The sequence below is a fragment of the Podarcis gaigeae genome (genome assembly GCF_964106915.1).
Source record: "Podarcis gaigeae genome assembly, chromosome: 12".
Lineage (NCBI taxonomy): Eukaryota > Metazoa > Chordata > Lepidosauria > Squamata > Lacertidae > Podarcis > Podarcis gaigeae.
The window spans coordinates 18,133,600-18,145,823 of record NC_139688.1 but is presented as its reverse complement, the minus strand read 5'-3'; the positions used below and the strand labels follow the sequence as shown (position 1 = coordinate 18,145,823).

Here is a 12,224-nt window from a genome sequence, read left to right as displayed (position 1 = left end):
GGAGGTCACCCAGTCACGGGGATTCGAACCACCGACCTTCCAATCAGCAAGCCCTAGGCTCAATGGTTTAGACCACAGCGCCACCTGCATCCCAATTGGTGACTACCTAGGTTCAAACTCCAGCACTGCAGGGGCTTAGATTAGATGACTCTTTGCGTCTGTCCCCACTCTAACATTTTATGAAATATAACCTATGTCACATGAAGTTCTGGCACAGGGAATTGCTCCAGGATATCCAAGTCATTCCCACTCCCCTTTTCTTTTTGTGTCATGCCTCTTAGATTGTATATCTGAGGAACTGTCATCTCACTGATAATTGTATGCCATTCTGGGAGGCTTTTGTGTGTGCTGAAGAACAATATAATAAATAACAAAATCAAGAATAATAAAAAATGTAAGGGGAAAAAACTATCTACAGACAGTTCTTCAGGAAACCCTAATTCAAACTGAACCAGGCATCTGGGCTGTCAACTCCCAGTTCTATGAAGTTACTCATATCTGGAAGTCCGGAACTGATTGTGAATGTGAAGATTACCACATATAAACTTCTTACAGCACAATCATAACCATGCTTACTCAGAAACAAGCCCTGTTGATTTCAGTGGGGTTTACTTCCAGTTATATGTGGTTAGGATTGCAGCATTAACAGCTGAAGAAATGTCTGTGGCTGAGCTTAACTAAAAGAAGTATCAGGTGTTCTTATCCAGAGATTTCACCCCGCCCCTTTCACCATGTCAGTTAAGATGACCACAAACCGCCTAGCATGCCTACGAAAGTAAATCTCAGAACCTTTTCTTCATCAGATATGACATTTGTCTGTATATGAAGGGGGAACGTGAATACACAAAACTACTACAGTACATGTGACAGCTGCCCAATATGCAAAAGTTCTATTGCAATCTTTTAAACATGATATAGTTTCTACATCTCTGCCTTCAATAGTTGCAAACCGAAACACACAAAACCTTCTGGCCACTAAAACACCAACACTTACATCTGCAAAAACAGAAACTGATAACCTGCACAATATTCAAGAGGCTAGGTAGGAGAAAAAAACATTAGGGGCAGGCAGAGGCCAACTCGAAGAGTCCTCCGTACAAACTATAGCAGCTTCAATAGATATTAGATCAGGACAGTAAGAAGCAATCAAGAACAGCTTTACATGAAAAGAAAAGGAAGTTAAAATTCAGGATAAAAAGGGCAAGATATGTCCTAGTGGAAGACACTGATCATGCAAATGCCAGTACACACAGAACAAATCTGGTGGTACTCAGGATCGTGGCCACAGGACTGCTAACTTTACAATTCTGCCTCAGTTGCTGAGCACTGGGTCACTGCAGGTTTCACAGCGGCTCCATGGAGCAAACTCCTATTGGGAATATATTTTTTTCTTTCCTCTCCTGCACTTCTTAAAATTAACAGAAGAGTCATGACTTGGCCCTGGAGTTTAATTATTTTTTTAATTGTCAAAAAGAACTGGTTTCTATGAAACACCCATCCAGGAAGATGGGACTCCTCTGTTCGTATGCTCAGAGAAGCTACTTCCATATGTGAGCTTTAAAGAGCACATTCAAGCTTGATTTAACTGTTATCTGCCCGAAACTGTTGCTTAGAGCTATAGGGCACTTCATCCCTATGCATTTATTTTTGCAAATGATACCAAATATAACCTAGGGCACAGTTAACCATGCGGAAGACCTGCAAGATCAACAGGACTGAAGCACACTTAATTGTGCCTTGGATTGCAGCTGCTCTTCACAACTCCTGTAAAGGTGCCATAAGGCAAATTCTGTTTCACCTGACAGCAGCTTTGGGACAGGAGGTCACAAAAAAAACCTCAGTGCATGGTGAAATATAGAAGGTTGGTTGGTTAGATACGGTTGGCTTTTCTATGCATTTGCTAACAAGCTATAGAATATGCAATATTTTACATTGCTGGCAATCAGAGCCTTACCCTGGAACAAGGCTGACTGACAGAAGTAGCTGAAGCTTGTACTGCTGCTCAGTTCTGTAATACATTCAGAATTTCAGAAAGAATTCTAGATCTAGTGTCAGTCCTCTTTTTAAGAAAAACATTTATACAATACACCATAACACCTAATTCGAAGTAACTTAAAAGTACAACATTTGTTTGGTAATTCAATAGATTCAAATGTTCTAGGCCAGACTGCAAAATCACTAGATCAAGATCAAGGTTTCACAGCAAGTAGCAGAAATGAACACTGGCTTTAGGGCTCCAATAACATCCTCTATTTGCTAGGACACACTACCTGCTTTTAGAGCCAATTTCACGTCTCAAAAAAGATTCTGCTTTCCCTGAATATGTTGCCAACATATAAAAACCCAGTTACGATCTAAAGAAACAACAGTAAGAAGTGAATAGTGACGTTCTTAAATCAAGCAATTAAAATTCTCAGGTAAGTACAGTAAGTAAGCATATATAAAGCAGGCAACTTGCATTAACAACAACAACAACAAAAGGATTAACTCACTTTTTGATTTCACGGAGGAGCATTCGAATGAGGACAGCCTGTAAAGGCTCGATCATTAACCTCCTCCACATATCAAGTGCTAGCTGTTATGAAAAAATGCACAACAGAAACATGTCAAGCACAGATGATTCATTTGTTTATTTTAGATTATTTTTAGAATTAAAAACTACTCAATCCTAATGGATTCAGTAGGGTAATATTGCATTAAAATAAGATAATATTGTATTTAAATGTAGAAAATATTAGATTAAATTAACGTAATCTAGGGTTGGGAAATATGTGTTGCAGGCTGGGGCTGATGAGAGCTGATGTCCAATAACATTTGGAAAGCCACAGGTTCCCAACTCTTGTGATCAACAATAGCCAGTACCGAACTCAAGAATCCCCTCAGATTAGCTTTGGCTACTCAAAGCCAGTCTGCATTTATCTTTTGAAAAATCCTGACAATACTGTTGGAATGTGCAGAAAGGAAAAGTAGTCCTCTTTGGCCCGCTGCACATGTGTACAAGGCAAAAGAAACCAATAGTAGTAACACTAAAACTGCCTCTGAGTGTACGCTCAATAGCCATGGTTTGTTCTTGCCTTACCACTTGTGGTTGGTCTGGGGGAGACAAACCACTAGTTGGTTCAGACACAAAAGCTGAGCTCTGGGAAATGTGAGGGCAGCAGGATGGGGGTGGGGGGAATCAAAGTGGCCATGATTTTTGCACTTGCATGGTTCCTCATTCATGTTTTGCACATAACGCTAAGCCCAACCATGGCAAACTGGGCTTAAATTAGTTGAAATCAACGGGGCAAGTTAATTCCCACTGCAATCAATGGGAATAGATAACTAACTTATTGCACAATGAACTAGCCGTGTCTACTCAGAAGTAATCAGTGTTATAAGAAGGTGTCTTATATAGAGTCTAGTTTGATATAACTGCCAGCGGCTCTCCCAGGTTTCAGAAGGAGATCTCTACCAGTTGTACCTGGAGATACTGAGGATTTAACACGGGACCTTCAGGCAGCAAAGCAGATAATCTAACATGAACTATGACTCCTCCCAAGGGGGGACTTACTGCCAGGTCAGTGTAGTTAGGTTGCAGGCATAGGCTGCAATCCTATAAACACTGACCTAGGAGTAAGTTCCGTTACACTCAATCGGGATTACTTCTAAGTAGACATGTACAGGACTGCACTGTTGGTTTGGATACAACCCACTATTATTTTTTACATGTGAAACAGCCCTAATACAATCCTCCTTATATCTGGGCTTTCATTTATTCCATCAGAAATGCAAAAACTTCGTCAATTCCAGGGATCAATTAACAGGGTCCAGAGATGAGTGTCATTCAGAGATCAGACTTTCCTCTTTGAGAAAAGCAAGTATGTATGTAGGCTTTAAGTATATGCCACCCCAAGCATCACTTCTAATGAAACAAGTTAATAAAACAATGCCTCACCAAGCCCTTATTCTTGTCAGCTTCATATTAAAGGCACTACTGTAAATTATTGAGTGTTGTGCATTTCGTACTTCTTTCTTTGCAGCTCTTTATCATCAGAGCCCCATTTCTCTTTCTGTATCCACCAATCCCACCAAGATACTGTATAATCTATATTCATTTCAGTAAGTAAATAATACACAATAGTCTGTTCACTAAGGCTGGCTAAAAAACCAATAAAAGCATTGAATGCCTCACTGTGAAGACTTACAAAGGCAATAAATGAGGCATTTATTTTACTGATCCAACAAAATGGGCTATACGGTTTTCAACAAAGGTGACCATGGCAAGTTATTGTGAGGAAGAGAGAATTAAATGCACTTCTTATTAACTTTCTGGAAGAACATCCATAGACTGCCTACCTCTCCAATCTCCATCAATGGTTCACTCATATCCACACCTCCATAACCATACTGAAGATCAGCTTCAGTCAATTTGTTCTTCTTAATAAACTGTGTATTGAGGTATCTATGAAAACAAAACATATTGTGAGTGTTTTCAGATGTTTTCTGAAGCAAATCTAGGTCAGGAAAAAAAGACACATCTCACTATCAAAATCATAGAGCTGTAGGCAGAAGACAACACCACACAGGAAACAATGGCTGTGTTAGACATAATTATTATAAATCTTTATAAAATTATTTGCTGTGTCATAAAAATATATATCAAAGTGGTTTATAGCCATGATGGCTATGCTCTGCTGCTGCAGTTGGAGGCTTCTAAAAAAAACAGTTCCTGGAAACTGGGAAGAGTGCTCTTGTGTTTGAATTCTGGTTGTGAGTTTCCCACATGCATCTGGTCAGCCATGTGAGAGCAGGATGATAACTAGAGGACCTATTGCTCTGATCCAACAGGATTTTATTACATTCTTAAGCAGACCCTCCACATGGATGCCTGATTATATGGAAGCCTGATGTAGATGGTCTTCCTCAACTTTGAGCAGACCTGAAAGCCTACTGGAAACCTAGCTGTGTACTGAAGAGGCTTATGAATTGCTGCTCCAGCTGGATTTATGAAACAGGGTTTATGCCCATAGAAGCATGTTTAAGATCAGGGTGCACTCTCACTTTTTATACTTCTTCCTCCAAGGGGCACAGTTAACTCTTTTCCCATTCCACTGTTAGGTTACTTTAAATGAATTAGTTAAATGAGATCACTTGGTGTCCATCCTACAGACATTCAACAAACTATCCAAAAATATTTATCCTAAATCTATGGTTGCTGGATCCACAGGATAGTAAGGCTTTCTCTGGAAAGGCATGGAATGATTGCAAGAATTGCTCATATTCTTCCTGCGCATCTGCTGATCTAAACTGTCATTTAACAGCTAAACAAACCTTTATAAAACCCCACGTTTCTGCATATATGCACACAACAAAGAATATATTTCATACAGACTATCTTTTTAGTTGTCATATTTTTATTAATCTGAGTTTTGTAAATAAGAGAAGCATCTACATGTTGTAACCTATATAAATAAAATAATGCTGGAAGCACTTCATAATCCTGTCCTAAACATAGTTTTGAAATCAAATTGTGACTGTGTCCATCTCCCAACAGCTTCAGCTTTCTTCTATAATTTTATTTGCATCAATTACACTTTTAACATGTTTTCTCCAAAATTTACCTGTATAAACAGTCCATATAGTCTGCCCCTTTACTGTATTCATCCCAGTATCTATGATACATTACCAGTACTTGTTCTTCGGAGTCCATGACTCTCTACAAAAAAAAGCATAAGGGAAAAAGATCAATTCCACAATTTGCACTGTAGTAACAATGTCAGAAATGCTGAAGAACAAAATTCTATAATACATTCTCATATCTGCACTGTTTCAAATTTTTTTGGGGGAAATACCATACATATTTACATGCTACTCTCAGGTAGGGTTGGGCAATATCTGGTTGTCAACACTGCAATATACCACCAGCTAAACATTGTGATATACCAATATATAATGATGTCTGAAATAAGGATGAAACTATGTAGACACAAACAGTAGGGCTGGGTGATATTTGGTTTTCAACTTCATGATATATCACCAGCTAAACGTTGCGATATACTGATATATCACAATGTCTGAAATAACAATGGAGCTATGTTGAGGGAACGGCTGGCTTCACAGTTTTTCCTACATTGCGATTTCTGCACAGCGTGAATACACACACACACACAAATCATGATGCATAATATATTGCCAGGTCAAAAATTATAAAACCAGTATCACAATAGGGTTTTGGACTATATATTGATATACAGTAGTACCTCGTAGTGAGTCCGGCCTGTTTAGCATCCATTTTGTGGAACGTCTGCAGCAAACCCAGAAGTACCGGAACGGGTTACTTCTGGGTTTGTCGCTTGCGCACACGCAGAAGTGCAAAATTGCTCACGCGCATGCGCAAAGCTGCGCTTTGTCAAGCGTCCCTTTCATCGAGCATCCGGGGCTCCGGAACAGATCCTGGACTCAAAATGAGGTACCACTGTATCGGCTAGCCCTACTCCCAGGTTGTAATTCACAAAATATTTTACAAATTAAAAAATGACTGTAATCCTTAACAAATAGTGAAACAGCTTGTATTCACAGTCATGAAATCCTCATACAGTGAGAAGACTCACGTCTTGTACACTTTATAGTTACCTTGTGCAAATGGCGTACATGATTTTCCAAAAAATTCTTTGTTTCCATATAAAGTCTCTCCCCCAGTGGTTCAGGATAGGCCACACACAAAGCGTAAATGTCCCTGGGTTTAAAGTCAAGGATGAAACATATTTTCAAATTCTCTTAACCCAAACTTTTAACAAGATCTTAAAAACAAATGAACAATGTGGCTTGGTTTCAAGGCTTGGACATGGAAAAGTTGCTGGCTTTCTCTTTCAGTTGCAGTTCCATGCACTGCAGAGAAGGCAGTTCAGGAGAGGCCTTCCCAGCCTATAGAAAAAGCATCACAAGTGGGAATGTAGGGCCTGAAAATCACCAGAATGCCATGCATGGGCCTTTTGCCCTGGCCTGTATTTACAGTGTAGCATAACCTGTAAAGAAACGGTATCTTTCAAACAATCCTTTTTTGAGAACAGTGTTATTTCTCCAAGCCTAGAGCAGGAAGCAGTTCCTCACAACAAGAGCAAAGTTACCTACAGATTTTTAACAATACACCACTTCATACTAGTAGAAGCTTCAGCATGTTCTTCTTGTAAATTTTGGCTTCCGAGAGGATGTTCTTCATTATGGTCTGCTTCCTTTGAATACTCAACACTAACAACGTAACAGTTGGCCATATGTGAAATAATATCTCCTCCAGAAAAATGTCTTGCAGTCTAATTTGTCTGTAATAACAGGCTACATAGTTCCTAAAATAAGCCTCTCCCCCCAATACCCCACCTCTATTAAAGCTTTCCTGGAAGACAGCTGAGAAAAATAAGATATCTAGCCAAAAAAATGATAATGGCACCACGTTATCATTGCTCATTATAAAAAACACACTGTCAAATTTGTTTCCTCCATAAGCCATCCAAAACACAAAGCATTGAAACAAGCAAGGTTTTTCCAGAAGGATCTGATCCATAGCTGATGCATCTATGTGGAAAAAGAACTATTATACTCTTGGTCTTTTCTAAAGCAACTGAGTAGACTAGAAGCACGAAATAAAGGATGAAACAAAAAGAATTATTTCTAAAATAAAATCCTGCCTATAGAAGGAATCTATGAAGCCAGCTTTTTATTTCTGAATACCAGAAAATGTTGCTGCTGTTGCATTTATGAGAAACCTTTAAAGTCTGGGGAGTTCATTACATACCTAGTAGTTTTCATAAGGACTGACTCATTGTAGCAAATAATAAGCAGTTGCCCTAACCATGTTATTCTGAAAAATACAAAGATAAGCAACAAATTGTGAACTGGACTTTGAACCAAGTGGAAGCCCTTCTTCAATTCCTAAGCTTTTCTGCATTAAGATTCACTAAACTCATAGATTTCTGTGTGATCAAGCCCCTCTGATAGCGACTTTTCCAATAATGATCAGAAGCTTGTCTCATGGCCCCAGAATCTGCAATATGTAGAATTTCAGTGGGAACTTTCCAAAGGGAGAAGAAAAAGTGACTAGACCTCAGATCTTGAAATGGCAGCTGACCTTTGGGTGAAACATCTGAATTGGTCTACCCACTACCCAAAGCAATTTTCTGTTTGAAAAGGTAGAAGCTATCATCATCATTAAACAACACCTGAGTCCTTTAATACCCAGCATCTTCATTTGATGGGTGGAGTTCTAGAGGCTATCCAACCTTCTTGATGAGATAAGGTCTCAGCTGAATTTTGGGTCCTGTTGTATTTGCCTTGCTTGGTGCTGCAAAGTCTGATTCTCTTAACCCAAATTCTGTTTCAGTTCCCTTCACACCTTGCTTAGCATCCTGGCGAGGACACTGCTGTAGCAGGCAGTGGGGGCACCCTCAAAAAGCAGAACCCTCCATAATTAGTTCTTCTTCCTATATTTAGATTTCTGTGTTTAGAACCAGAACTATACTGCAGTTTATGGATTACTGGGGTCTACCTTCTGGAGCAACAAACAGGTTTCCAGGGGACAGAAGTGGTATTTTGGTAACCACTGGTATTATGGTAACACATTGCAAATGCTGCAATAAGATCTTGTTGAAAGCCTATCCACCAATTTCAAGAACAACCAATGCCAAGAAATGAGAGCAGGGGCATAAAGAAACAGGAGTCATTTACTAGGGTGAAAAATGGAGTAAAGACAGAATGACAGAATTGTGTTAAAAGGCACCCTCCCACATCAAAAATCTGTTTCTACCAGCCTGAACTATTCAATGGAAACTTGGAAATGACTTTTACTTTAAAAAGCAAAACTAACTTTCTAGAATGAAGTTATAAAATAGTAAATTACTTCTAGTAACATGCTTAAGTTATGCTGCGAGGGAAGCACAGTGCCAGAAATATCTTGTTCCTGCAGGGGTTCAGGCTGAACAGATCTGAAGGTCAAAAGGTAGCTGAAAGTGAGTCAATGCTTTAAATAAAAGTAGCATGTGATCTCCATTGCTCTTTACAAGAGGACTTGGTATTATACTGGAGCACAGTATCCTGAGCATATTTACTCTGCTTTCAGTCTCAAGGAAGGTACGCACTTTCGAAAAACTGAATTAAAACCTGCTGTGAACATCAACACATTTGGGCATCATATGAGCAAAGGAACAGCAACTGCCTACATAGGACAACTTGTTTGCACCCATCTGTAAGGTACAATAGATTCCCCTCTACTAATGCATCATGATGTACTAAGTTTACTGGGATGCAATATCAACATCATAGGTAGGCAGGTTGTTTCTGTAAGAAAAGCAGGTTGTTTCCATACCCTATACTACATATTCCAAAAGATAACTGGTCATGCATCCAGCAAAATATAGCTTCGATTCCTGGCATTTCCAGGTAAGGGCTAGGAAAGAATCCTGTCTGAAACCCTGGAGAGCGACTGTCAGTCAGTGCAGACTATACAGATAGACCAAGTGTCCAGCTTTGTATATGCTGATGAGAACAGTCGCTCTGCTACTGAGTCATAAAGGAAATAGCTACTGATAGATTCCATCTGGCTTGAGGTTTTACTAGTTCCTTCAGTAGCATGTGTCTTATCTTGCAAACGTAAACGTTCACTATTTGCATATATAGATGGGCTGCATCCAGCTTATACAAATAATTAATTGCAAATACACCGACAATCCTTCAAAAAGGCCTTTTGTTGAACGATTCTCTGGAAAAAGGCAGTCAGTGTTACCAATAATACAAAGGATGGCTATCCTTTCTTCCAGAGCAAACCAAACATCAAGCTATCCACTGTCATAGTCAATCAAAGCAACAGTTAGAAATCTAACCCAACTGCAGTAAAGCTAAACAATAGTTCAGATGAGGCTACTTGTGCCAGTCGGACTGTTGGCATATTTATTAGGGATGTCAATTTGTCTGCTCTAAGTGAATAAAAAAGCCACATCTTGCATTCAGAATAGATACCAAAAAATCATGTACTAAACTCAATGTAATTAGACAATCATTATCATTTATCCATAGCAACAGTTCTTAGGAAGTGATCAATTCAGATTTTCCCCATTTCACTGTATGCAACATTTCTGACAACTTTTTTTACAATGAGGTCCTCATTTTCTCAGAAGTAGTAAAAAATGGGGGTCATAGAAGACATTTTATTCCAGCTGGCATTTATGCAAGGTTACGCCAAACGAATATCTGCAAGACACACAATCACATGCAATCAGAGGCCAGCTTCTATTAAAAGGATACGAAAAGCGGTCATTCCATGTTGATCTTTCCACATAATCCAACATAACAACAGCTTTAATTGTTGTAAGCAGCTTGTTCCATGTTTCATCAAAATCAACTACTCGTGGTTTCAAGGACATTGTGGGGTGTTAGTATTGATCTGCAAAAAAGAGAAAAATCCAGATGATTAGTTTCAAAGTAATGTTAGCCACAAAATATTACTGTATTGCTTAACTCTTTTGTTTTAAACCTTATAATTGGTTAGAGGAGGAGGAGGAGGAGGAGGATGTAGATGATTGTATTATTTGTATGCCGCCCATCTGACTGGGTTGCCCCAGCCATTCTGGCCGGCTCCCAACAGAATACTAAAAACACAAAACATCAAACTTTGCTTCCCCAACCGACCTGCTCTATTACCCAGGCTGATTTCTGCTGGTACTCTTAGAAATCTTTGCTACAGAAATGTTGCTCTGTGGTACTTCTCTAGCAAAGTGCAATATTCCGTGGTCCTCACTGTTGCCATGTATACTACAAATAATGCGCGCAAGAATGAATCACAGAACAAACAGCGTGATTCCCAGAAAGAGCCTGAGTAGATCGGGGTCAATTACATGCATCAGACCTAGAGAGGTTTCTAGGAAAAGTACACAGAGTAGCACAGAGCCGAGAAAAAGTAGCCAAACTGTTTCCTTTTAGGTGTTTCTTGCAATAGCAAATGGAATCCCGTAACAATGAATGAATAGGGAGGCCGATGCTGCTGCAATTAAGTAGCAAACAAACAGAAAATTTGAGTTGCACTTAAATAGCTTGCACTTCAATTGTAGAAAATTACTTTTAAATGAGTCAGTGTAGCAGAACAGTTAAGTGCATTGGAGGAGGACTGAACAGACCAAGGTTCAAATCCCCACTCAGTCATGGATCACTGGGTGATCTTGGGACAATCACTGTCCCGTATTAATGTCCCAAAGAGATCATTTACTTATACTGTATATATATAAGATCTGGTGTGTGTGTGTGTGTGCATTTTATGCTATATAGATTTAAAATTAAATCTGAATTTAAACACAAACCATACTGAAATGTACACTTAACCAAGCACTGAATCCAAGACTCTCTACAAAGCAAACTGGTTCAGGTCAACAAATCAGTTCTTCTGCCTACTGCGGGCTTATACAACCCCTCCTCCTTCTCATGCAAGCAGACTCCCTCCGCCACTTCCTGGTCACTAGTAACCATAGTTTGCTGCTTACTGCTAATAACAGTCTGCTTACAAAACAGAATCAGAACCACAATTTGAAATAATCCACAGTCAACATTGGCGCCAACCTGACCTCTAAGTGTGGTTACAGGAAGCCAAGGATATCCACCTGAAGAGAGGATGGAGGGGCAGATATACCCATATCCCGATCTCTAAACTGCAGTTAATAACTATACTAACCCTGGGCTCACTGAGGGCTAGAGCAGAGATTCTCAAACTCTAGTTCACAAAATCCACTCAGGTCCACAGAAAAGTTGCGAAGCAGCTGAAAGTATCTAGACTTGACATAGCACTTTGGTTTTTTGATAGCAAGAGTCATTTCAGAGAACTTAGCACTCCAAAAAGGTGCATCTGTCACACTAAAAATACTGTCATTATTAAAATTTGAGTTGTGTAAGTGGTTTTATTTGTATAACATATGAAAATGACTATTTGCACCTAGACTCCTAGCAATTTCCAAGTGGTGTGGAATATTCAATATTCCTCAATATGTATTTGTTCACTCATAACAACAATACCAACATTACTTCAAGTTATCTGAGCAGACCAATGAACCCAAATTTAGCTGATAATGCTGACTATTCTAAAAGCACATTTTTGCCATACTGTAGAAATAAGCGAAATCGCCATTTTAAAACACAGCACACTGTATGCTTCCTTACTCATAGCAAAGATGTATCAATAACTATCTCCATAATACAATGAAAGAAGAGAA

The 12,224-nt window shown here is 39.2% G+C and overlaps 1 protein-coding gene across 14 annotated transcripts in view; it reads right to left on the bottom strand.

Annotated features, from left to right (window-relative positions):
* The window catches only part of CUL2 (cullin 2), a 50,273-nt gene that overhangs the window by 29,386 nt on the left and 8,663 nt on the right, over window positions 1–12,224 (bottom strand). For 8 of the 14 annotated variants that reach the window (XM_083704846.1, XM_083704850.1, XM_083704845.1 and 5 more), the window contains exons 2-7: window positions 10,273–10,411; window positions 6,616–6,718; window positions 5,604–5,698; window positions 4,339–4,444; window positions 2,493–2,575; window positions 1,955–2,008 (exon numbers count right to left, since the gene is read on the bottom strand). In XM_083704846.1, the coding sequence (XP_083560972.1) occupies window positions 1,955–2,008; window positions 2,493–2,575; window positions 4,339–4,444; window positions 5,604–5,698; window positions 6,616–6,718; window positions 10,273–10,391 (560 nt within the window). In that variant the 5' untranslated portion in view covers window positions 10,392–10,411. The remainder of the gene's footprint in view (window positions 1–1,954; window positions 2,009–2,492; window positions 2,576–4,338; window positions 4,445–5,603; window positions 5,699–6,615; window positions 6,719–10,272; window positions 10,412–12,224) is intronic. The other 6 variants (XM_083704839.1, XM_083704842.1, XM_083704843.1 and 3 more) reach the window with 1 other exon arrangement.